The sequence below is a fragment of the Myxocyprinus asiaticus genome, chromosome 6 (assembly GCF_019703515.2).
Source record: "Myxocyprinus asiaticus isolate MX2 ecotype Aquarium Trade chromosome 6, UBuf_Myxa_2, whole genome shotgun sequence".
NCBI lineage: Eukaryota > Metazoa > Chordata > Actinopteri > Cypriniformes > Catostomidae > Myxocyprinus > Myxocyprinus asiaticus.
Genome location: NC_059349.1, coordinates 5,957,419 through 5,985,136, shown reverse-complemented (window position 1 = coordinate 5,985,136; position 27,718 = coordinate 5,957,419). Strand labels below are relative to the sequence as shown.

Below are 27,718 nucleotides of genomic sequence, written 5' to 3'. Positions count from 1 at the left end.
AAAAGATACATAGTTTGTTTTATACATTTAGTGCCTCGTATATACAGTAATATAGAGCATATCATAATTTAAATCTTTCATTATCCTGTAATGCTATGTTTCATTTGCATTTACACAACACTAGTTTAGATCTAGAGCTGTAAAATGTTAATTTTGTGTTTATTTTATTATGCTCTCAAACATAATTGTGTCAGTCGTTCCACTTCAGATTATTATTTCATATAATTGGCACATATTCAGCATGGATTCAGTATGTCAAGTTTTATCCATCGTAATTAGACTCTACATCTCTATAAAAATTATAATTATATATAAATCTATATCAATATAGACTATATAAATGTCAGATTGTAGTTTACAGCATTACATTCTATGTGTAGGACAGTCTGTCAGTCCCACTGCAGCATAATGATGCTTTATTACAACTTCACCTTACAACTGCAGTAAGTGACCTGATTTTCTGTCTTTCTCTGATTTTGTTTTTTCAGATTTTCTTATCTTTTAAATTAAATCTTTCTAGTTAAATTAAATATTTGTAATATATTTCACATACAGTTATGTGAAAAAGTATTTGCCCCCTTCCTGATTTCATCTATTTTGTGTATTTTTCATACTAAAGGCAACCTAAGTAAACACACACACATATATATATACATGTTTTTTTATTGAAGCAAAAAAGTTATCCAACACCTATATCACCCATGTGAAAAACAAACTGCCCCAATAAACTTAATAGCTGGTTGTGCCACCTTTAGCAGCAATAACTGCAACCAAACGCTTCCGGTAACTGGAGATCAGTCTTTCACAATGCTGTGGTGGAATTTTGACCCACTCTTCTGTGCAGAACTGCTTTAGTTCAGTCACATTGGAGGGTTTTCGAGCATGAACTGCCCATTTAAGGTCCTGCCACAGCATCTCAGCCGGGTTCGAGTCAGGACTTTGACTAGGCCACTCCAAAACTTTAATTCTGCTTCTTTTGATCCATTCAGAGGTGGACTTACTCCTATGCTTTGGATCATTGTCTTGCTGCATAATTCAGTTGCGCTTGAGCTTCAGTTCACGGACTGGTGACCAGAAGTTCTCCATTAGGAATTTCTGGTAGAGAGCAGAATTCATATTTCCCTCAATTATTGCAAGTCACCCTGGCCCTGAAGCAGCAAAGCATCCCCACACCACCACACTACCTTTATTGATCCAAGGCCTGCAGTTCCTTGGATGTTGTCCTTGGCTTTTTTTGTGACTTCCTGGATGAGTCAGCGCTGTGCTCTTGGAGGAATTCTGGAAGGTTGGCCACTTCTGGTAAGGTTCACTACTGTGCCAAGTTTTCTCCATTTGAAGATAATGCTTCTCACTGTGGTTCTTTGGAGTCCCAGAGCCTTTCAAATAGCTTTGTAACCATTCCTAGACTGATGTATATCACCTTTTTCCTCATCATTTCTGGAATTTCTTTCGACCCTGGCATAGTGTGCTACTGGGTGTGACCTTTTAGCCAACTTCATGCTGCTGAAAATTTTTTCTATTTAGGTGTTGATTTGATTGAACAGCTCTGGCAGTAATCAGGCCTGAGTGTGTCTAGTCCAGCTGAACCCCATTATGAATGCAGTTTCATAGATTTGGGGATTTAGTAACTAAGGGGGCAAATACTTATTCAAAGCACTGTAAATGTGTCATCAATTAGAGACTCTTTGATTTTTAATTCTGCAGTGCATTGTTTTACACAGTCTAAACTTTATGAATGGTCTACACAAGAAATTATTACATGAAGATAGATACAAGTAGAGTGTAAAATGAGAGCAGTGACACCTGAGCAATACTTGAAACTTGAAAGCGACCTTTAAAGTTTTTTAAAAATTGTATAGATATCATTAATGTATGCGTTTTCCCCCAAATCACTAATCCAAGCCTTAACTGAGATGTTTTAAAGGTTTGATGAACTTTTGCTTATGTATAATAAAAAATAACATATACACGTCTTAAGAGATCATTTGAAAAACTTAGTAGTTTAAATTCATGGCATATGCTTCTCCTATTGCCAGTATAGTATATAATATAAATGTATTACATGCAAACACCACCACATTCCCTCAAATGCACTGAAGAGTATATAAAAATTACACACATTTTTCTCGCAAGAACATCTAATATTTACAGACTCAAATAAGATGTTGGCTTATTCTGCATAAAAATTATAAATGATGCCTTGAGAAAGATAAGTTTTGAGGCTTTTAAACATTGCTGCAGTGTAAGAGACTACGGCATCTTTTAAAGAGGGTGCTAGATGTGCTAGCTTTAATGGAGTATATAGTGAGTATGATTTATAGTGTTCAGCATTTAAAGTCAACATGAAACACCATCAGACTGAATGGTGAAAAGTAGGTGATGAATGTGAGTTTGCGGTGGATTGTGGAGGACTGCTCCACTCCTGAAACACCACTGGCTCACACTTTTGAGGAGGCTTTTTGACCAGGACATGGAGGCTGAAGGACAAGTTCACCCTCCTAAAACAATGCCTAAATCGCTTTTTGGTGAATGGTAACATTAGCTAATAGCCCATGACATAGGCAATGTCAGCTAAAGTTGTTTCAGATTTTTATAAACTTTTTTTCTTTAGAATAACATGCACTGATGTATTCACATTAACACCAGGGATGTGTATTAAGAAAGTAAATAGCATCAATTCTGATTGCATGTTGACTTTAACTGTAATCTTCACAAAAAAGGCAAGACTATATCCTTTCAACTTCCTTAATGTTTTTACCTGAAGAAGTTTATAACATTTTTACTATGGAAGACCAAAGTATTCATAATAAAACATTGAAATGTTTAATTTGTTAATTTGAAGTGTATTTTTTTGTATTACACTTGAATACAGTGCAAGTCACTCTGGGTAAAAACATCTATTAAATGTAAGTATCATTTGAGAATTAAACCTATTATTATTTAAAGTGACACATGGAAATAATATTTTTTTAAAGTTTTGTGCAAGTTGATATTATGTGATGTTTAATACAATAATCATTGTGTTTTTGTTGGATTTTATTTATTTTTTTATTTTATTTTTTACAATTAATAGTTTTTTTAACCCCTTAAACTCTGTTGTATATTTTGGCTGCTGCCTACAATTCTTCACATCCAAATTTAGAAGCTCACCATTCACACATACAGTGAACTTATTGCAAAATATTGGTCTCATTTTACAGAAACCACACCAAAAAAAAAAAATTACAATATTTATAAATAATTTTGTATATGTTTACAGTCTCATGATGAACAGACATTTTTATCCTGTCTTTGAAAGCCTGTGATTAAACTCTGTTTGCTCTCATGTACCTGCAGAAAGTGCCAGTTCATTCCACTAGATGGCAGCAAGTACTACGAAAAAGAAATTTGCCCTTTATCAGCTTCCATCACAATATACAGATCTGAAATGCAGGTGGTGTTCTAACCCAGTTGAGCATTCGCCATTTGCTCGTCCATAGACATTCAGTCTATTTTGCGGTCCCACGCACCTTCCCCACAGTTTAGTCAAATATCTCATCCCCTGAGTGGACAGTAAGCTTAGTCTAGGTGTCGTTAAAAAGCTGAGATCCTCAGATATATTATATTAATAGTCGAGAACATATTATGCAGATGACTTTTTAATCATCCTTTTTCTGCTGGACTTATAAATTTAAAACTTCTTTATAATTCTGTGTTATCTATCTTTGGTTTGACGGCTGGGGCGGAAATCCACCAAAAACCTATTATTGCGCCCATTCCCCCTTGACAAAGTGTAATAAAATCAGAGACAGTTTGGGTTGTTCTGTGAAAAATGATTTAAACTTATTGCACACTTCTGGCCCCGCCCACAATGTTTAAGGGGTTAATTATTTATTGTTTAATTATTTCATTGCGAGTTCTTTGGTCCTCCATATTTTACTCATGTCTTGTTGATTATTTGTAAAACTATGTTGACTTAGTTTTTTCACCTGCCACAGTTTTGTCACTGTAATCACCACTGCTGTGTCCCTCAGTTTGACCTGTTTGAATTGTCCAAGTACATTTTTCTGTCCTATTCAGATCTGTCCTCTACACTTCTTCTATGTCCTTTTTGGTGTCACCCTCTTCTCTGACGGTAGGCACATTGATAGCGGCAGCACTGTGACTGTGACTCCCATCAGCCCTCGCAGTGAGGCCTGAGGTGAGTGATGACGTGCTGCCATTCTTGGTTTGTGTGCTGCTGGTGCGAGCGATGGCATGAACACGCCTCTCCAGACCGCCGGTGTGGTGTGGTGCTCTGTTACCTACATCTTGAGCTTTGCCCTCCAGGAAGTAAGTGAGCATCTGACCTTTGCCTTTCACACTGACGTTACCTCGACACACCAGATCATAGTTGTTCTGAAGCAACTGGTAGACATCTTCCGTCACCTGAGAAAATGGTAAAATCAGAAATATTTAAATAAAATGCTTAGGACTAAATGATCCTAAAAAATGTCTCCATTATCTCTGTGCAAAATAAAATGTCTTTATTAATATAAAATGTGACCTGGACATGTTCTTGACAGGTTTCATGAGATTCACTCAAAGCTATCAAATATATCTTTGTTTCTGTCATGTACAAGTACCTGAATCTTCCCTGGCACTCCAGTGCTGTCCATGCGACTAGCGACGTTCACTGTGTTCCCCCAAATGTCATACTGTGGCCTCCGAGCACCAATAACTCCTGCGACTACTGGACCTACATTAATACCTGATCATTCAGAAATAAAACATAAAAAATATGTTCCCATTCAAGAAGGTAACTTTGACGCTGCATCAGAAGCTGATGCAATGGGAGAACCCATCAGGAACTCTGCCATGCTCCAGCACGACAAAGCTTGTAGTGGCTAAACCAGGCACATTCATGTTCACAAAAGTGGGCAAAAATCCAGCTGTGCCAACTCTGTTGTGCTGAGCGACCACCCCCTCGATGGGAAGTACCGTTCAGCCTCAACGGCATTCTGTCCTCCACTTTACAGTACGGGACTCACTGATTTTAAGCTTAGAGGTACAATGCCTCCTCGCCAAAGATGCGATAGAGGAAGTACCGGCGAGAATCAGAATGTCCTCTACAGCCATTAAAATTCTGGTTGCCAAGTAGGACTGGGGGCTGGGACTCATACTGGATTTGAGGCACCTGAATAGAACACTTATGATTGTTGCATAATTTTTACAGATTTTTCTCAAGTCTGTCCACTAAACTGGTTGGTGTCAAGCGAATTGCAGATGGATATGTTCAGATATCCCCTTGCTGCAGGCCAATTTTTAGATTTGCCTTTAAAGGGACTGCATTCCAGTTCAAGGCCCTACCTAGCTGCTGAGCTTGCACTGCTGAGGCCAAGTGGAATCCTTATTACCTTAATGATTAGTTGCTAATAGTTCAATCAAAGGTACAAATGTGCGAGCACAGAGACCTGTGCTAGCACACTGGGGCCTCAATGGCAACTGGACAAAGAGACATATGGGACAAAGTTCGTGTCCTGACTGGTAAGGACAGCACTGCAGATGGTGGAGTTCGGTCAATGCGCCCAATGCTGAACCTGCCATGCTGAATTCTCCTCTGGAGCGTGTCATGTCTCCTATGTGTGACGCATGTCCTGGCCACCTGAGCAGCAGAGCAGGTTTACTCTAGCATTAGGGAACCAGAATGGGGAATGGAGATTCCACCCCAATCAGTTCAGTGGAACTGGAAGACATTCGAGAAGCTGGACCATTTTTCCTCCCTGGAGACCACGCATCATCGTCTCTGGTACTCCAAGACAGCAAGCTCCATCAGGCTTGGACGCCTTAGCTCACAGATTGCCAGCGAACTTTGAATATGCGTTTACCCCATCAGCTTGCCACATCAAGTATTGTGCAAGATAAGGGAAGACATGGATACTTTAATACTAGTGATACTAGTTGCACCAAGTGACCCAAAAGCCACTGGTCCCCGATGCAGTAGAGCTGTGGATGCATCCCCATTGGAAATTTCTTTGAGGTCTGATTTGCTCTCGAAAGCTTGAAAGCTCGAATGATCTGGCATCCTTGGCCAGAGCTATGGAGACTACATGTCTTACCTCTGAATGGTGCTCGTCTGACACAACAGGGTTGTCGTAACTGGTGAAAAACTCCATACTACTTGCCAGGGCCTCCTCTTTTCTAATTGGTGCTCCTCCCAGGGTGAGGACCCAAAGTATTGCCCGGTACAGATGGCACTCCATCCTTGCTCAAAGTACAGTATCTGTATGGTCTTCTATAATGACCACTCATAACCTCTGAGGGCTTGTCTATAAGCAAACACCCTCTGGTCAGCAGATTTCTGCATGGTACAAGACGGCTAAGAGCCTTTTTCACCCCACTACCATCCCAGTCTGGGACTTAGCGCTGGTGTAAAATGCACTTACCCCATTTGAGCCTCTAAAGTCTGGAAGAAATAAGTATACTCTCTTTGGACATGGGCATAAAAGCTGATTCGACCATGGCTTCCTCTTAGGCATGGGCAAAGGGCGTGTCACTAGAATGCACCTGCATGCATCTTCCCTCTCCTCTCACATTTTCTCAAAGGAACGGGGTTGATCACTAACAATAAAAAATGGTTATTAACGGTCTTAGATTAAAAGCTATGGTTCTCACTGGTGCGAATGAGAGCACGTGTACAATGTTTCACTACCCTTTTGGCTAGTGTCATTGTGCCAAAGCCAATGTTTCACTACCTGGTCGGCTAGTGTCATTGGGCCAAAGCCTTGGCCAGGCAATCGCTCTGCTCCCCTCTTTCCCGCTAACCGGGAATATGTGTAGAGACATTGCTCCACTACCCAGCATGGCTAGTGTCTCTGTCTTGGCAACGAGCCGTTGGTTTATTGTTCCACCTCCTTTCTTATTTTTCAATACAAAGGTATGGCTACAGCAATGCTTCTGACTACCCTGTAATGGCTAGTAGGCATTGCATATCAATGCTACGACATTATGGTATATGGCTCCCATAGCGTCAGCTTCTGATGCAGCATCAAAGTAACCTTGAAAGGAAATGTCACTGTTACTTCTTGTAACCTTTGGTTCCCTGAAAGGAGGGAACAAGACATTGCATAGTTGTGGAGCAGCTACATATTTTTCGCTGTCATGGGATGAGAGATACACTCTCCTTCCCTTCAGATGTAAAAGATTTTGATAATGTGAAGCTGGCTTCCTCTTATATCTTCACGATGATGTCAGCTTCGCCAGCCAATCAAATTACTGTGATGGTATAGGGTTTCAAAGTCCCACCCCCTGATGGGTTCTCTCATAGCGCCAGCTTCTGATGCAGCATCTCGCTCCCTTCTTTCAGGGATCCGAGATTACGCAAAATAACTGAGACATTTCTAAATTTATCTCTGAATGAAGACATGAAAATATACAGCTCCAATAAAAGGTTTGTGATCCCCTCAAAAATATCTTGTTTTTTGCAGACATGACTGATAAACTGTTTCAGTTCAATAGGATTCCAGAGACCTCAGATGAAGTCAAAGGCACTGTTGTGTCTTTAATGTTACCATGCAAGTAAAAGTATAATACATTTGATGGAATGAACTACTTAAATAATTAAATGGATTGGAAAATGTGCATTTAATGGAGGAATTCTTTATCTATACAAAAAGCACAACACATTACAACATATTTCTAAAGATATGATGTGTTTCCACAACTTACCCACTCTCAAGACAAAATCATTATATGACTGATAGTTGATTTCATCAAGGACATCAAACATTTCAATGGCAAAGTCTGCTATGGTACTCAAGTGGGTTGCAGTGGATTTTTTTGCCTACAAAGAAGCGAACAGTTACACTCACAAATGATCTGTAATATTTACCATTTTTAACATGTACTATATTATTATAGACTAATATAATGACCTTGGTTCCAATAGTAGGCACCAATCCAACTGCTGCCATATATGTGCTGCCAATAGTTTTGATTTTCTCAATATCTTTGTAACATTCTTTGTCCATGAGCTGCATAATTGAACAAAAAAAGAGAAAAAAGTAAACTACAATTTAATCTTTGTAAAGAAATTCATGCATAGGCACAATTCATATTTGTCTAGAAAGCTCATGTCAAGCAAAAGGTTTACGAGAAACAGAAATTTAGCCAAGCGTGTCCAAACTTTTGACAGATAGTGTATTTTGTAATGGAGGAATGCAGGAAACTGACCTCGTCAAAGTCAGCGATGATCTCATTCAGCAGTCTGAGACACTCTACGCCCATGTTATTACCATCTAGCTCAATGTAGAAGTCATTAAAGTTGGGTATGGATGCAAACAGCACACCAACCTGAGCGTAGGACTGATAATAGAGATCCTGGGACAAAGAGAAATCAGTCAAACAGACTATGAGCACTGTTCTTATGTATCAGAATCAAACCCAGCGTTGAGGAGACCAGTATTGCTGGCCACCGGCACATAGAGTAGGGAATTTACTAAGATTGAGTGCAACAGTGTTGGTCCACTTTTTCAGCCATCTTTGTTCCATAAGTATTTTTTTTATGACTATTTTTCCATAGGAATTTAATAAAATACTTTATAAAAGAGTTCTAAGCCACTGAACCAAACCAAGTATTTTAAAATCGAACAAAAAGACAAAGGTACAAGACTGTATTCTTAACCTCTTTCATGAAGGAATGAACTACAATCCCATGAAGCATTGGTTTGTCTAATTGTGTTTTTTATGCTGGTGTGTTGGTGTCCCCACCAGAGTGCTTAGCTAGCTTCACAGGCTACATTTTGCTGGCATAGGTATGCTAGTCCAGCAGCTAGGCCAGTACCACACAAATATGGAAATTCAAGCTGGTGTAAGCTGACCTTTTTAGCAGGTTGCATATTTAAAAACAAAGACAGAGCTGCTTTAAATAGTATCATTTGTATTGATTTTCTTTTAGTAATATTGTGCTTATGTAGGCTAATAGATCATCTTTATACACAGAAGATTTTAGAATGTGTCCCGTGTAAGATCTCACCATATTTCTGGGGTTTGACAGTAAAAAGTGTTGTGCCACATGCACAGGCAGCAAATTAAAGAGAATTCTCTTGTTGTCCAGTTTCACTTTCTCCATGCCATCTCTCTCCTCCTCTGCCTAAACACATAATAGTGGAGCATGTACATAGTCAATGTGAAGAACTCCATCTGTGGTTACTCTAAGACACTTGTGTGAGCTTGAGAGGAACATCCACTAAAATTCACCTTGAGTGTGTCTCATCCCACTCCCTTGTTCCCTATGTCATGAATGAGAATATCGTGATCACGTTAATGATCACGTCATGATTAGCTAGGGTGTTGATCCACTAAACACTGGGACACTGATGACTTAATTACCTGCGACAAGATTACAAGCTTGCGCATTAAAACAAAGGTGGTATTTTTAAACAATATTTTTGTATAACATGTAGTTGTGCTGCTTCATTGTAGATGTTAAAAAGTACACTGCTATTATGAAGAAGAAAATACATAAATAAATAAAAAAAAAAAATTGGTCTCTTTTGTTATCTTCTTACCACTCTAATCCTTAAAAATTTTGCAACAACATGTTTTTAAAGACAGGAAATAAGCTTTAATTTAATACATTTACACTTGCCCTTAATGACTGGAGAGACTGTGGAAGACATGGCGACATTTCCGGAAAGTAAATAGTCATCAGGCTAATGCTCCCTGGTTTTTACAGTGCATTCTAGGGATTTCTAAGGAGTGGACGAGTTTGCAAATGGGACAGCCACAGAAATGGCCGACTCCCTGGGCAATGCACTGACTACTGAAATAGGGAGCTGATTAAGATGCACCCTTTGACATCAGCTGCTTAAAAGTTGTTGCAATATGATAAGTTAGTTCTGCAGATGTCACTTGCTTTTATATTTTCTTATTTAATGCAATGGCATGAGTAAAGTTTAAGGCCACTATATTCCTGCCTGCTTACAGCCGCTAATGAGCATTACGATTTCTCCTATTCATATTTCTACTAGTGGTCAGTATTCTCCCTTTTATGCTCTCTGTGCCTATACCAAGGTAATTGAAGTTTTCTTTATGTACCTGTGTGGCCCAGAGGAAGTCTAGGCGAAGTTTGAGATCCAGCTGTCTGGAGTGAAGGGCCAGTGCAGTGGAGAACAGCAGCAGAGACAGGATGGGCTCCAAACTGCGAACACTGAACGAGCCAGACCTGTTCTCCGCAAATACAAAACCAAACATTTCATTAGTAACAATAGACACTTTACATGAGAAAATCCCTCAAAAGTTACTACTGAAAAAACGTGATTGGTGCTTGACTGTGAACAACTCGCCACCATGATTTTAGGCCGTTTTGGATGGATGAAAGGGCATTGTAATGCTGTTGCTAAGGAGTTCCGACTGGTTGCCAGGGTATTCTGGGAGGCTGCTCACCTGCCCACATCAAAAGAGCCCAGCAATAATTCTCGCCTTTTTTTTCTCCACCAGGCGAGGACCATAAGTGTCATCACTTAGAAAAGTACCCGCACACCATTCCTCAACATGCTGCATAATTTGAGGCAACGTTGGTGCTTTGGGGGGCCATGCCCCCACACTACTTTTAATTTAGTGTATATTGTAGCAAAGTATGAAGGTATACATTTTATTTATTTTTAATGTTATATATAGTTTTAGGCTTTAGCATTTCTAAAACAAATGCCCCCTTCCGTATTTCCTCCTTGTGCTGACTCTGATTTGAGGTATCATTCATGTCTGTAGTACAAACCGTGCCCGACGAGTTACATGCTGAAGGGGTTTTTCAAATCCTTATCCTGAGCATGAGCAATAGTAAAAGTGATGCTTGACCTAAAGGGATAGTTCACCAAAAAATGAAAATTCTCTCATCATTTACTCTCCTCATATCATCCCAGATGTGTGTGACTTTATTTCTTCAGCTGAACACAAAAGAAGATCTTTTACAAGAATATCTCAGCTCTGTAGGTCCTCACAATGCAAGTGAATGGTGACCAGACCTTTGAAGCTCCAAAAAGCACATGAAGTCATCATAAAAGTAATCCATAAGACTCCAGTGGTTAAATCCATATCTTCAGAAGCAATTTGATAGGTGTGGGTGAGGAACAGATCAATATTTAAGTCCTTTTTAAATATAAATTCTCCTCCCTGCCCAATAGGGGGCGATATGCACAAAGAATGCAAATAACCAAAATGCAAGAAAAAGAACTCTTGGGTGAGATGAGTGCTTAGGAAAGTGAATGTGAAAGTGAAGATTCGTCTTCTGACACCCGGACTGAAGCAAGTCACTACGCCACCATGAGGACTTAGAGTGCATTGGGAATTGGGCATTCCAAATTGGGGAGAAAAAAGGGGAGAAAATATATATATATATTTTTTTAAATGCAACTAATCTGGCCAGTTTATACAAATCTACTGTGAAAAACATATCTTACCCTGCAGTGTGTCTGAATCCGCTCAGCTCCAGTATGGTGACGTACAGCACCACCAGCACTAATAATAAAACCATTTTGGGCACCCAGGACACTCGAAGGAACAGTGCCATGGTCAGCGTGCCCACCATGCAGGATATGAAGGCGTACTGCACGCCCTCACATGGAAGCTCGGTCATGGTGCGGTTCATCCCACCGGTTGCATCAATGATCACGATGGAGCGGGTGGAATTGGTGGGCCAAAGCCACGGCATACAGCCTACCTGAAAGAGAGAGAAGAACGTTTGTCCCAGTCCCTAATATAACACAGGGCTTCTTTACATTAATAAACCCAACATGCATGTCTCCTATAGACCAACCCATTGTTTTTTTTTTCTCTCCCAATTTGGAATGCCCAATTCCCAATGTGCTTTTAAGTCCTCGTGGTCGCGTAGTGATTTGCCTCAATCCGGGTGGCGGAGGACGAACCCCAGTTGCCTCCACGTCTGAGACCATCAACCCGCGCATCTTATCACATTGCTTGTTGAGCGCGTTGCCATGGAGACATAGCACGTGTGGAGGCTTCACACCATCCACCGTGGCAACCACGCTCAACTCACCATGCGACCCACCGAGAACTAACCACATTATAGCAACCACGAGGTGTTTACCCCATGTGACTCTACCCTCCCTAGCAACTGGGCCAATTTGGTTGCTTAGGAGACCTGGCTGGAGTCACTCAGCATGCCCTGGGATTCGAACTAGCAAGCTAGCAAACTCCAGGGGTGGTTGCCAGCGTATTTTACCACTGAGCTACCCAGGCCCCGACCAACCCATTGTTTATAAAAATTTCAGCGCATGCGCAGTATGTGGTAGCAGAAAGCCGGCAGACTGTTGTGTTAGATTTGACAGATTAGATGATAAAACTAAAGTACGAAACAAAACCATCACAAATACACAAATATTCGAAGCTATACAATTATTATAATGATACAAGTTAATAACATATCTGTAATAATGTTCGCTATAAATGTTTGCTGCAAAGCTGTGAGTTGAAATGATCTCCTCAGTCTAGTCAGCTCTGTTGATGGCTTGAAGCCACAGCCATCTACAAGAACCCTTGAAATAATTTTTCAACAACAGAATCCAATTAAAGTTTGATTGAGCACAGTTCCGGCCACCACTTCCACGTGTGACGTAAGCGGTGATGTTGACAAAGGATTGGTCTATTGCTGACATTTTTGCATTGCTAATGTTTCAGTTGACTATGACTGTTTTAAAAGCAATATAATAATAATGTGTTTTGTGCTGTGAAACTGACTAACACAAACAGTTGATTCCAGTAAAGATTGATGTTAGAATGTTGCTAAGCTAACAATGTGATGGGGAGTGCAGGGCACAAAACAAACGCAGGGCTAGCTGTAACACACATGATTTAAAAGTTTCAACACAAACCGGTATGACAAAACTTCATTTGTTTACTTGATATCACATCAAAACTGTGTAGAGAAAAAAAATGCTATTAAAAAAAAAGATTGCAAGATATAGTCGAAAGGCAGTGTTGGGAGTAACGGAATACATGTAACGGGATTACGTATTTAAAATACAAAATATAAGTAACTGTATTCCACTACTGTTACAATTTAAATCATTGATAATTAGAATACAGTTACATTCAAAAGTATTTTGATTACTGAAGAGATTACTTTGCATTTTATTGTCATTTGTTTCATTTAATATTTAGTCCTTTCAGATGGAAAACATTTATACATATAAATGATGCGATCCAAAGTGCATTTGAACAGCGGTGAAACACTTTCTTATGATGTGTTACATTCATACGAGCAGACAGAGAAGTAAGTTTGAAGTAAGTTTGGAGCAGAAGAAATAGACATAAACCTTGTGTAAATTGTCAGCTTTACGCTAAGCTAAAATGCTATTTCTAGCCATTTTACATGCACATGTTCCCAGACACGATCATATTTTTTTATCAAGAAAATTCACGTTAGATCATAATGTATTTTTTTCTAGTAAGACCTTTGATATTAGGGCAAAAATCATATTCTTGATAATTTTTGTATTGTTTTCCTGTAAAAATATCTAAATATCCTTAAAGGTGCAATATGTAACAAATTTCATGCAATATTCACCTTTTTTTTTTGCCAGTGTGTGAACAGCTTGTAATGAAACTTAAAAAATGAGCCCTTCCCAGACTTCCTAGTTTCCTATTAAAGCCTGTAGACTGATTTTCATGTGAAGGGAGCGGGTCGCTTTTGCCAGGAAAATCCAAAGGATGTGACGTTTATGCGCACTCCCGAGAGCTTTGCCTCAGACAGTAGCTTCTCTTCCGCTATTCAACAGCGACAGCAGACAGCCTGCAACACTATGTAACATTATCTTAGAGATGGAATCCAGCAAACGTCCGGCTCCCTGCACAACACCAACTCCTACACAAATTCAGAGTAAGCCAAAAAAAAAAAAGAAAATGATCTACTGAATCCAGTCTGGCTAAGCGGGAACGTGATCGTGGTCGAGCGAAAACTAGAGTGAACATCGGCAGGCGTTCATCTTATAATAATTTCAACAATCTTCTCTTTATACTGAAAGTCAGGTACACAGGATAAATTTAAGCAAATACGCTGGTTTCTTATTCGTAGTACAACATATGACATACAAAACATACAATAGTGTAACATAACAGTGCAGTGCAACAGTAAACTGTCTGGTATAGTTCGGTAGTATGTAGCTGTATGTGTGTAGCAGTATCCTATGTTAGCTGATAAGTAGTTTTAGTTTAGTCTCAAAGTTTGTAGTAAAACAATCATAACTGTGTCATTTTAATTATGCTACCTCATCTGTCAACATGATGCCGGTGAATCACGTTCAGCCTCTTTGTACGATGCGTCATTGTTTTGGTCTATGCTCGCTCGCGTTCCTATGATGTGTGTGCACAAGCGCGAGCACGAGCAACAGGTAGCTGGCTGCAGTTCACTTAATGGCCACAGGTGTCATTAATAACAAGGGTTTCTGAATCTTACATACTGCACCTTTAAAACAAGATCAATTAGATTTATTTTGTTTTAGAAACAACACTGCATAAGATATTTAGGTTTTTCAGAGAATGTATTTTTAACATGTGTATTTTGTCTTACTGTACTGGCAGAGTTTTTATATTCAAAACAAGTGAAAAATTCTACCAGTGCTGAAGAAGTAATCCAAAGTATTTAGAATACGTTACTGACCTTGAGTAATCTAACGGAATACATTACAAATTACATTTTACAGCATGTATTCTGTAATCTGTAGTGGAATACATTTCAAAAGTAACCCTCCCAACCCTGTCGAAAGGTAAGATAACATGGAAGTTCATTTTCATCTGTTTATTGAAAATGTGTCCCAAATGACATACTATACACTTAAACAATACACACCATGTATTTTATGAACTTTTAAAGTGTAGTGTCGTCCCAAATGTCACACTTAAAGTTTTTTTTTAATACATGGAAGCATTCACCGTTTAACAGCTGATGGAAGTGGCATTTCAAACGCACGTGATGTGTTGCCGCTAGCTTTAGCACGTTAGCCAACCTCAGTTCAACAGCGTACATATTCAGCGATGGGTTATAATGAAGAATTCAACTCACATCTGTAAGGTGCTGACTTTCCTGAAGTTTTACTAGTTGCTACACTCACCATTATTTACAATTGTTTTGTCAGACCAGCAGCGCAGCTAGGTAACTCCACCCATTCGGCTACGTATGGCAAGCCGCGTGCGCCGAGAGCATGAAGTGTCCAACATTCCACACTCTGTTTTGACGGTCGAAGAAGTATATCATCCGGGTACTTAAAGTACACTTATTTTTGTTGCATTTTCAGTGTTATCATAGTACTCACACTACTTACACGACAAAATGTCGTAGAATAGTGCAGAAGTGAGCTTTTGGGACGCAAGTTATGACTGTGGTTATTTTATGTTGTAGGACAAAATGTGAACAACACTTCAAATTATTTTAAAAACAGACCTTATTTGACTTTTAATCCCAAACTGTCATTATAAAAACCATTTGGAAATTACAGAGGGAACTCAAAGTAAATTAGCTTTCCGGGTTGGCCTACATATTGACGTCACAGCTAAAAGCACTAATATTTTTTTATGATGTGGAACTATATATGATACTTTGTAGTAATGAATGAAATACAAGTGCATTCTTAATAAACAATTCTCTTGCTCCATCTTTAATCTTGGAAAAAAAAAAAAAATTTCAACAAGTTTATTGCAATTAATTCTGGGATTGCCATTCTGTGCAATGTTGCGACCACCAGGTGTCTTAAAAGGCAGAATAATTATGCTGCCTACTATTTAAACCTATCATGCCTTAAAATTCTGACTAGATAGGCAGCCCAGACTGAAATTTTTTTCAAACCATGTACAGTATGGATAAATACCCATTATCATAAGTTGTGTGTTATCTGTGTGAGGATTGTACAGTGTTCTTCTGCACTGACTTCTACAACACACATTAAGACACACGAGCTGCTGAATTTCTTTTTAGTTAAATCTTTCTCTCTAGTGGATTAAACAAAGATCAAATGTTATTATATGAAACCATGAGCTCACTGTAATAGGCACAGTGATGTTAATTCTTTCATCTAGTAAGACTACACCTAGTGATATGTGCACGGATCAAGTGATGGACTGTAAGAATGGTGAATAGTTACCACAAAGGCCTGAGCCACAGCATAAATTAAGAGCACTATAAACACACACAGAACTGTGCGGATCTGTATGGTGAGGCACCCTGGAAAACACTGAGAGAGAGAGAGAGAGAGAGAGAGAGAATTTTTTTTTATTAATAAAAACTGGAAAAGTAAATATATTGTGAATATTATTCAATTATTAAAATCTTTTTGAAAAATATAAATATATTTTCTATAGTAATGTTAAATAAACAAATATTGCTAAATATTTATTCGAAGTATTTAAATATAAAATACATAATTTTAAAATATATTTTGACAGTAATATTACATAAAAATTGTAGTTAAATATCTAATATTTATATTTATTCCAATATTAAATAATATATCAAACATATATATTTATTATAAAAAATGTGAAAAATTATATTTATAATTTGTATAGTAATATTATACAAACAACATTGTTAAATATTTAAAATTGTTTTAAAAATATATTGAAATTACATTATATATACATATATATATATAGATAGATAGATAGATAGATAGATAGATAGATAGATAGATATAATAAAAATGTTTTCAATATTTAGAATATTAATTCATGACTTCATAACTCTAAATTAATATCTGAAATAGCAAAAATTGTCATCTTCAGAAAACAGTTAGTTAATGACGCAAGGCTTAGGAATATTACAACATATTACAACATACAAGTAAGTTTATTACCTGAACTCTAGTGATGTGCAGATACATGATACAAGCGACTAGAAAACAGATGCAGAAAACCAACAACACCAGCACGACAGTCCCCCTGAGAAAACAATAAAATACAAATGTACAGAAACAACCAGAATCAATTTCAGGTAAAATGACCAGTCTCATGAAATGTTGTTAGAAAATTTAGGCAGTCTGTGAATGGTGTGTTGTGGCTGTTAAAGAAGTGTTAGGAGCTGTTGGTGTAGTACATACTGTGGTATGATTAGTAGATAGATGATGCCGAACAGTGCAGAAAGAATGAGAGCCAGCACCACTGCACCAGTGAAATACTCATCATTCAACTGATGATACTAAAGGAGACAGAGAAATAAATGATGTAAATGCTGTAAATGAGCATGAAGAGCTGAAAAAGTGTTTTTGCAAAGGACTTTAGGTAACTCGGACAGCACTCGGAGTAGCACTATTCTTTTGGCATCAACGTAACAAGAAAAGTGACAACACAAATGAGTCAAGATATTACAATAATGTATATAAACACAGACTGTGGCAAAATGACATAATCCCTCCTTTTAATCTCATTATAATAGTTTATTTTTGCTGCATTGTGAAATAAATCGTGAATTAGGGCATTGTATAATTTTGATTAATATACAGTATGTATGAATAAGTGTAGACTATTTATTAACTAAAAGTTTAAATGCTCACTATTTGGCAAGTATTGCAAAAGTCGTCCTTTCTTGTTTGTGTTGTTTTAACCCTTTAAGCTCTGAGGGTGTTGTTAAAGATTTCCTGTTTCAGTGGCATACCCAAAATTAATGAAAAAAAAAATAACTAATATTGGCATTACATTCTTGCTGTTTAGCCAGAGGGGAACTGGCTCCCACAGTGAGCCTGGTTTCCCCCAAAGTTCTTTTTCTCCATTAACCAACATCTTATGGAGTTTTGTGTCTCTTGCCACAGTCGCCATAAGCTTGCTCACTGGGGCTCTAAATACAAATATAATTATTTTCTATAATTTATTTTAAGGCGCAATTAACAATCATGTTTTTATTAAACTGCACTATTTTGACTCTAAGACATTACTATATTACAGCTTTTTCTGTTAAAGCATAATTTTCTGTAAAGCTGCTTTGAAATTATGTGTGTTGTGAAAAATGCTATACAAATAAAAATGACTTGACTCAGCATAGAAAACTGCTGAAAAAAAAATAAAAAATAAAAAAAATCACAAAAAAACTTGAGCCAACAATTTACTTTTTTTTTTCTTGTTTGTTTGGACATTATATATCTCTGGGTGTAACTAAGATGGCTCCAAAAAAATGCTTAAGTTTTGTTCCCAATCATGTCAACAGTAGCTGAGAATAATTTTGTGTTTATATGACAAAGTAAAGTACTTAGCGCCATCTCCTGGTGGCCATTTGTAACATTGTGCTTCATGTGGATTATCTAATGATCTATGCATCCGATTACTTTGTGTGTGGGCTCGTTTGAAAGATAATCACCTCCTCTAAGTAATGATATTTTATGTTCTGTTTATTTTGTCAAGTCATAAGTGAAAACGCGGCATATAATCAACACCTGTTACCATGAAACATAATTGTCAAAGACATACTTCACTATTACTTGCTATATTTTTGTGTGTAAAACAAATGATTGTATTCATTGGCTGGTTGTATTCTACTCTTTGAAAAATTTACAACAACATATGACACATCTATTTTATGAGTTTGATGTTTTGTGTAAATTAACAAAATGGAACACTTCTGATTTGTCTGAAATTTCAAAGCACTTATTTAAGCTTTCAAACGACGCCTATTTTGTGTTGGTCAAGACTGTAGTTATTAATATTTTGACAGTTTTTATTTTCTCTTGCAGGCTCGCCGAAAGGGTTAACCACATATCTGCTAAAACTTTGTCATGACCCAGAATAAGACATCAGCTCTACGGTTCAAAAACTTAAAGGAATAATTCACCCCAAAATGAAAATTCTGTCATCATTTGTTCAATTTCATGTAGTTCCAAAACTGTATGCTTTTATATTTCAGTGGAAAACAAAAAGATTATTTATTTAAAGAATTTTTAAAAATTCATAGTCCTCAGAATCAGTCTTTTTTTAACCATTTCTTACTATTATATTCTAGGTCTAGTTAGATGTAATATCACATAAAATATTAGATGATTTAAATGTATTACAACTTATGTAATAATTATTATTGTAATTATTATTATATTATGATATTATTGTAATGAATTGATTAAAATTATGTGACAAAAAAGGATGACTCACAGTACATTATTATACGGTAAAAAAAAAAAACACACCTTCACCAAGGTAAAAAATGTCCCTGAAAATACCCATTATTGATATCAAAAGTGGAACTTCAAATAGTGAACGCTGAATTTTTTTTTTTTTTTTTTGTATTTCTTTAAATGCACTTCCACTATAATATTTCACAATGAACTGTCATTCACTATTGTTCAAAACACAATTAGATATCTATAATTCATTTCTCATAGTCGAAATTCCAATTTCACATATCAGATATGTACTTCTTACTAGTAAAAACTTGTTCTTGTTTTCATGTCTTTTATTTTCAAGTTTAGTTCCTGTTCCTGTCATGTGATTTCCTGTTCGCTCATGTGATCTTGTCATGCGTTTCCCTGTTCATGTATCTTGTTTTCATTGGTTCATTGTTTGATTACTTTGTTATTAGTCTTGTCTTTTAATTGGTTTAAGTTCATTTAGACTTGTTATCTTGTTTATAGTTTAGTCTTGTGATTGGTTGTCTTGTTTACCTGTTACCCACGTCCTTGTATTTAAGCCCTCATGTTTGCCATTGTCATTTGTCAGGTATTGTTAATGTAACGTTGTTTCCATGTCCATGTTTTGTTTTGTTCATGTTTATGTTTATAGTTAGGGTTTCTGGTTATCATGATTGGAAATAAACTACACTTGGGATTCTCACTCCATCATCGTCTTCGTTTGCCTGTCATTGCCTGCTGAGCTACATTACAAAACTATAATTTTTCATATCAATAATTACATTGTTACTAGTGCAAATGCCCATTCTTTATATCAACAGTTGAACTAGTAGAAATCCTCATTTTTGATATGTCATTTGGTTTTCACTAATGCCAATGTTAGTTTCAGAAGTCTGTAATGTTATTGTGTTTCTGTTATGTTAACTCATAAGAAAGCCTTTTAAGATATCTTTAATTACTCTTCAATTTTCAGATATCTGAAATGCCAAATCTAACATGTTGAAATAAAATGTAGAGATATAAAAAATATTTTCACTTGTTGAAATTTTGTTTGAATTTTGAAATCAAGAATGTGAATTTCTGCACGTGATAGCATTTTTGATTTCTAGAATTAACATTTTTAGTAAAATATTATTACTAATATAAAAAATTAGCATTTTCACAAGCAGTATTTTAATTGCTGATATCAAGAATTTGCATTGTATGAGGCCTGGGTAGCTCAGCGAGTAAAGACGCTGACTACCACCCCTGGAGTCACGAGTTCGAATCCAGGGCGTGCTGAGTGACTCCAGCCAGATCTCCTAAGCAACCAAATTGGCCCGGTTGCTAGGGTGGGTAGAGTCACATGGGGTAACCTCCTTGTGGTCGCTATAATGTGGTTCTCGCTCTTGGTGGGGCGCGTGGTGAGTTGTGCGTGGATGCCGCGGAGAATAGCGTGAAGCCTCCACACGTGCTATGTCTCCGCAGTAACCCGCTCAACAAGTCACGTGATAAGATGCGCGGACTGACGGTCTCAGACACGGAGGTAACTGAGATTTGTCCTCCGCCACCCAGATTGAGGCGAGTCACTACGCCACCACGAGGACTTAGAACGCATTGGGAATTGGGCATAACAAATTCAGGAGTAAAGGGGATAAAAAATAAAAAAAATAGAATTTGCATTGTAACTAGTGGAAATTGAACTATAGATATCAAGAAATCAGATTGTGCACATTATTAATTGTCGAAAGGGCTTGCGACAGATGTGGTCACTATAGACAGAAAAGAGCTGCATGAAGATTCTTCAGAAATTCTCCTTTTGTGTTCCACAGAAAAAATAACAGCTTACAGGTTTGGAATGACATGAAACTCAATAAATAATGACAGAATTGTAATTTTTTAATAAACTATTAATTTAAAGCTAGAATGACTTACTAGCATATTTAAATATTATTTCAATGTATTTTGCATGTACAGCAAATGTTATTGTGGCTAGATACGATGTGTAAAAGCAGAACTTCATGAAGTCATATTCTGAATGTGTTCTTTACCAATGAAAATATGCATAACCATAAACACTTTATGAATATGTCCCAAGATAACTCATAGTTTGCTGCGCAACTCAATTATAACCCATTGAAAACATTGAAAGTGCATTAGCATGAGTTGTTTTAGGAATGGAAATGGTTTGTTATTGTCACTCACTCTCTGCTCGCGCTCAGAGTTTTTATACATGAGCGTGAGGAAGTGTAAGTCCGCAGTGTCGGACTCTGTCTGTCGTGCTTCAATCAGACGGCTGATGTAGCGGTTCACCCGTGTTCCTGGACTGCTCTGAGTGGCATTCGCTGACACTGGCGTTCGGTTCCTCAGCTTCTCTGGTGCAGAGCGAAGCACGCGTCTCTGCCAATCACAGACACAGTTTTATTTAACATGTCTCACCCCTTAAAGACAACATGCAAAGTGTAAAACATTCACCCCATACACACTTCAAAACAGTTCAACAAAAACACATGCTAAACTTTGACAAATAATAGTCTGATAATGTCTAAATATATCCAAATGCATAACTTGTGATACAATTTTGAATTACTACACAGTCGGTGGCTGCATAAAAAACTGGTGCCATCTACAGGCAATTTGTCATGTTATTTTTCTTTTTTCACCAGATGACAGCAATCTGCCCAAATAAATGAAACTTTCTCATATTTTCCTCGTTTCAACTTATAGAGGTCAGAAATGATGTGAACAGTGCAATAAACAGCCCTTCTTTAACAGAATAGGAGGGTTAATAACGTTTATTATGTTTAAGACAAAAACGTATTGATTAATTTCATGCTTAAAACACAGATTCAAATTTACATGAACAGTCTCTTCTCTTTAGATTCCAAAGTGGAGACACAACACGAGTTGTCCAGGGGATCACCTAGTGATTTTGATTCAGATGCGCAAAGTGATTCACTAAATGAACTGTTTTGAACATATTTGACAAATTCAAAATAATCATATGATTAAAAGGATTTGACTCAAATGATTCATTCGCGAATTGGACATCACTATCACCGATTCGCATGCAGTTTACATTTGCACATGTGTGCTTTTTTGTGACGTTCAGTAGCAAAAGTAACAAAAGGAGTAAAAAAAGTAAAAGTTAAAATTTCAACAGATATTTAAAACTGTACTTAAGTAACAAAGTATCTGTACTCCATTACTATACACCTCTGGAAATGTCAAAATTCACTGAAGTGCATGTAATAATGTCAAAGGCTGCAGTAAAAACGGGATAACAATTTTACAAATATACCAGCTAATTGTTTGGGAATTGGAGCTTTGGGAAAATGGGTCAGTGTTCACTGTGAAGATTTCAAATCAGTAAATATACAGAACACATGCCTGTAGGGATGTGTCCTGAATTTCACCACGCTTTGACACTTAGGATGTGAATGGAAACCCACTTTTACTTTGTGTGTGAGTGTGTGTGTTTGTGTTTGTGTGTGAAATGTACTGTACCTTATCTCCATCCTCGAGATTCATGACGTTTGAGAATGGGATCTCAGCTTTGAACATCTTTCTGCAGTGCATGAGCTGCACCAGTAAATAACACACCGTCTTAAACTTCATCTTTTTGGCAGGTTTGATGTCTGAAAGTATCAGACCAGGAAAAATCTAGAAACACACCAAAAACAAACTGAATTCCAGCAAATACATCCAATAAATCAGTCTGTTCTAACTAAAGACGGCTGCTGAAAACATTATAGTATGTATTATGGGCCAATAAACATATCTGAATATGAGCTAAAGTTAAAATCATAATGAGATCATTTTAATTGTGTTCAGTAACTAGATTCTAATGTCATAATTTTGACATTCAACACAACTTCACATTTGCAATAAAAATATATTCATAATACACCATATTCACAGAAGTATTGCTATAGTTTTAGACCCGCTGTATTCTTGAGTTGTATGACATGACTAACTTAATGCATGTTTTTACATAAAAGTGTAGTTTTGATTGTGATTGTTTGTTGTAATGGTTTACAGTCATAAATAATCACACACACCTTCCTGCGGTGAGATGGCACTATGAAGAATGTTTCTATGTCGTGTTTGAGCAGGAAGGAGTGTCTCTCTCGACCATTTCCTGGTTCCACCTCATAATCTCCATTCAGACACTCCAGTGTTGAGCTTGTGATGTGAACTTTCCTGTAAACAAAGCCCCGCCTTAATTTAGAGTCTCAACCAATCAGATGAGAGGAAAACATGACCACCATTCCAAAAATGCATTAAGCCTGAAAATATTTAGTCTTTGCAAGAATGGCTCAGAAAGTTATGTTAGCTCTGAGAAAAGCTCAAGCAACATTTGTCTACAGATGCCGCTTGCATTTATAATTTGTCACCCATGACATTCACATATTTTTAAGTGCCACTTAACCCTTTAAACTCCGTGGGCGGAGTCAGAAGCATGCGATAAATTTACGCTTAAATTGTAAAAGTCCCAAGATACATAAGTCGGTCATATTTGGTATCATTTCAAAGCTTAGAACCTTTCGTAAAATGCCATCACTTTTGAATTTATGTTACATAAAGTAACAAATTACAGCCTTAAAAACATAGCGGTATTGATGTAAAAATATGAGTATGAATATAAAAGTTTTTCACATAATTTTGCCCTAACACCATAGTTCGAACGATTATCAAAAGAAACACAAAGTAAAATATGACCTCTGTAGGACAACAAAGACAAACATCTCATATCTTTATTACTGCTTTTGTAAGCCCCAAATAGCCACAAAGTCTATATCAACTCTTACCTGAGGATGTTTTCTTTAAAATGAGCCACTGTTTATTTGTCTGCAAGCTTGCTTGGTTAAATAATCCAATGTTATATCTCATATGTCCAGAAAGAATTTGCAGTCCAGCAGAAAATGCACGATAAACAAATCAATGGCAAAATACGTTCTTAACTATTGATGATGAAATGTTATTTATCATCGCAAAGCTGAATATCTCAGTTTTTTTTATGACCCCTAGACTGAGCTTCTAGTCCATTCATTGGCCCAGATATTCTATGAAAAAGTGGGGTAAATGTATGCCATCCAAAATTGACTGGATGTCTATGGTCTGAGTGCTTTTCTGCGTTAGAGTGCCACCAAGCTTTCAGATCTGTATATTGTGGTGGAAGGTGATAGAGAAAAAAATATATTTTTCCTAGTGGAATGAAATAAGACCTTTTGCAGGGACATACAGCAAACAGAACCAGAATTAGATGCTTATAAATTAAGGACAAAAAAACATTATTTTTTTTTTTTTTTTAAATCATGTTCATCATAAGATTATAAATACATACAGTATTATTTATGAATTATTATGTTTTTGTTTTTTGGGAGGTTTTCTGTAAAATGAGAAAAATTTTCTCCAATTAGTCCACTCTATATGTTTAAGGTAAGCTTTTAAATTTGGGAGTGAAAATTTGCAGGCGACAGCCAAAAAATTGCATCAGAGTATAAGTTAAGTGAACAGACAATTTTTGGGGCAAGTGTATGTGAGTTAATTGACATGACATTCTAGATAGGTAAATAGGAGCTAATAAAAGCATTATATTGAGTTGGTTTAGTTAGTGTATGTGGTGAAAATACTCACCCTGGCAGTCCACCTGCTTCCATCATATTGGCCAGCGTCACGTCATTTGACCACACATCATACTGCCACTTTCTGAGACCCAACACCCCACAGAGCACACGACCCGTGTGCAATCCCACACGCATGTTCAGATCCACCTCTGTAGCTTCAGCCACTGACCTGTTGAGCATGTGACAATAACACTGTCTTGATTATTTAGGCATAACTGAATAAAACTATTTAAATTGTTAAAACACACACACACACACACACACACACACACACACACACACACACACACACACACACACACACTTTCTATATGTTTTTATTGATTTGTTTACTAACAATGTCCAACAGTGCATGTTCATGCATCACAGGAGATTTGTCATTTTTTCATGAAAATTCTCATCACAGTGTAATTTCCAGCACATCCCAAATTCTGTATTGGGTTTAATAGAATTTTGTGGTGGAAATTAGTTGATGGAAATGAAATTTTTAATATTTTTGAAATAAAAGGGCAGACTCATTTGTCTTGCCAAGGTTAATTCCATAGCTAACATTTTATGTGTAATAATAATAAATACACAAAATTAAATCACATTTTCACTTTTTTGCATATTTTTTGCAAAATTACAGCTTGATTGGAAATGACGCCCAATAAAAATAATCTGCTCACAAGTGATATTTAGATTTAATTTTCTTTGTTTTCTTCAAAAATTGCTCATCTCATATTTCATCTCAAGCATGCTCTTCACTGACACTTTTTAACAATTTGGTTAACAAGTACTCTAACTTCTGAACAACATTTATTTAGAGCAAAATAGTTTGGTGTGGTGGAAATGACACTACAACTGTGGGACAGTATAGGATCTCATAGGCCGAAGAATTGTTAATTTCCATGCTCAAAGGCCCCTGGAAATTCCTCAAAAGCCATAAACTAAGAGATTGACAAAATGGCTCCTTTAAGTCTGGCATGACCCAGCTAAATGATATAAGGATGACCATCTGCGTAACTTAATCATCTTGAAAAACAAGGGCAGATCTGTCCAAACACACACTTGGAAAACCCCCACTACTTCAAGGGCAGAGTTAATACAATAAAAGACACAGAGCTAAAGCAGGTTTCCTTGTAAAGACCCTCGTGTTTGCATGATTCTAGTACAAGGACATCTCATCTTAATCCATGAACATTACACACAAAGTCACTGTACTTCGCTGAGTTAACCCTATAAAATACACAGAATATCCCTTTTTGTACGGAAATGTATGCAATAACTAGCCTTGCTAGATAACCATGTAATCACTTATAACTGACAAATCGATGAGTATAATCTTTGATCTTGTATTATTCATGTCATTCTACTAAGAATGGTAACTATTCAAGGCTTAACCTGATAATATACCCTGACAATCAGGTTTCTCATAATGTGTAATGTATTATCCATGTTGTAAAACCAATTAATTAACCAGTATGATTTGTAATCAGGTATTTTCATGTTTTGTTACTTACCGTGGAATATTCATGAAAGTATGTCATATTTTGTATGTAAATGCTTGCTTGTTTACATAGAGAATGTTGATGGCAATGAATGTCATGTCTCTTGCACCATTTTCAAGATAAAAAGTTCATGATTAAACATGCACTATTATGAGCAGGAAATTTGTAAGAATCCTCCACACAAAGAATTGTAAATCAGCTTTGAAAAGGACAGACCAGTTGACCATGTGACTCTGAAAAGCCACTTCCGATTGGCTCAGGACACATTTGGGGTGTGGCCAATCTCAACACAAAACTCTGGTACCAAGGAAGAACTCTCCATTGTCTTGTCTCATTCAGTCTTCTCTCTTCTTCTTGCTTCTTCCACTCCCTCTGCAGCTCCTCATTCCTCCGCTCTCTTGCCCTCGTGGCTTGCAGCCTCCGTGTCATGTAGAGTCCAAGGAACTCGGGACACGAAGTCCCGAGGAAGCCTCTCACTCTCTGCTCTACGGTTCACACATGTAACGGGAGTCACGAGTCTTCCTTGCGGAAGGCCTCGCTTCAAAGCCCCGCCTCATCATCCATCGACGCAACAGGCAACAGACATCCATGATCTAACAGAGGTCCAAGACATCGATGGAATGAACTTTCTACAAAGAGCCAAAGAAACAAGCAATGCAAGGGAACGCAACGACACACAAGTGCATCTCCAGACTTTTGCTGAGAGTGCTGGTGTATTATTTAAATACTTTGGGTAATCCGATTGCAAATTGATTTAGACTCAAAGGAGGATAAATGGTTCTTAAGGTATTGTCTATAGACTCCATAAAGTTCATTTTCTCTGTACTGATCATTTCTTTCACATTCTGTCATTTTACTCACCAACCTGTTTCATGTTTGTATGTGTTAGATTCGTTTTTATGTTTAGAATAGCAATAAAGTTTGTTTGTATTCAAAGACAATTTGGCTGCGGTATATTTGATAATCTCATTACTTGATTTTAAAAGATCTTGCTTCAAAGGTCATACCTAAAATATTTGTCATATTATTTTCCATAAGCCATGAGAATAATATCACTCAAATAAGTGGATTAATCATAATTCCCTTATCAAAGCTAATTCCTTACAATAGAAATTGTGAGCAGATACAACGAGACGTTGTATTACGATTTTAATGGTGGAGAATTTTATTCAGACAAATAATCTTATTATTTGTCATTTATCTTTCTTATAATGGTTGTCGAACGCAACTAATTCCATTATAAATTTCCTTACATAATAATGATGTAGGATGAGGACAGTTTAATTTAATTCCTAACACACATCCTGTTCCTACAGACAGTCAGATTTTTTTGTTTAAATTACCACACAAATCACAAACATTTAGAAATAATTTTCACAAAATAAATAATGAAATGTTTGTGTATGTCACTCTTTGTTTAGATGATCATAGTTTGTCACCTGGCACGGGCCTGGGAAGACAGGCTGCCAAGGATGCCGCTCAAGCCTGGGCCATTCCTCAGAACCATCTCACCGCGAGGATGCCAGATTCCCCCATTATTTTA

General features: G+C 37.1%; 1 protein-coding gene across 3 annotated transcripts in view; it reads right to left on the bottom strand.

Moving 5' to 3' along the window:
* Window positions 1-3,091: 3,091 nt before the first annotated feature.
* The window catches only part of LOC127442858 (adenylate cyclase type 1-like), a 103,562-nt gene continuing 78,935 nt past the window's right edge, over window positions 3,092-27,718 (bottom strand). Inside the window, exons 7-21 of one of the 3 annotated variants that reach the window (XM_051701116.1) lie at window positions 24,696-24,854; window positions 23,117-23,258; window positions 22,563-22,718; window positions 21,261-21,455; window positions 17,067-17,164; window positions 16,824-16,908; window positions 16,113-16,202; window positions 11,418-11,677; window positions 10,057-10,183; window positions 8,936-9,109; window positions 8,191-8,337; window positions 7,893-7,991; window positions 7,687-7,801; window positions 4,605-4,729; window positions 3,092-4,407 (exon numbers count right to left, since the gene is read on the bottom strand). In XM_051701116.1, coding sequence (XP_051557076.1) covers window positions 4,069-4,407; window positions 4,605-4,729; window positions 7,687-7,801; window positions 7,893-7,991; window positions 8,191-8,337; window positions 8,936-9,109; window positions 10,057-10,183; window positions 11,418-11,677; window positions 16,113-16,202; window positions 16,824-16,908; window positions 17,067-17,164; window positions 21,261-21,455; window positions 22,563-22,718; window positions 23,117-23,258; window positions 24,696-24,854 — 2,311 coding nt within the window. In that variant the 3' untranslated portion in view covers window positions 3,092-4,068. The remainder of the gene's footprint in view (window positions 4,408-4,604; window positions 4,730-7,686; window positions 7,802-7,892; window positions 7,992-8,190; window positions 8,338-8,935; window positions 9,110-10,056; window positions 10,184-11,417; window positions 11,678-16,112; window positions 16,203-16,823; window positions 16,909-17,066; window positions 17,165-21,260; window positions 21,456-22,562; window positions 22,719-23,116; window positions 23,259-24,695; window positions 24,855-27,718) is intronic. The other 2 variants (XM_051701118.1, XM_051701119.1) reach the window with 2 other exon arrangements.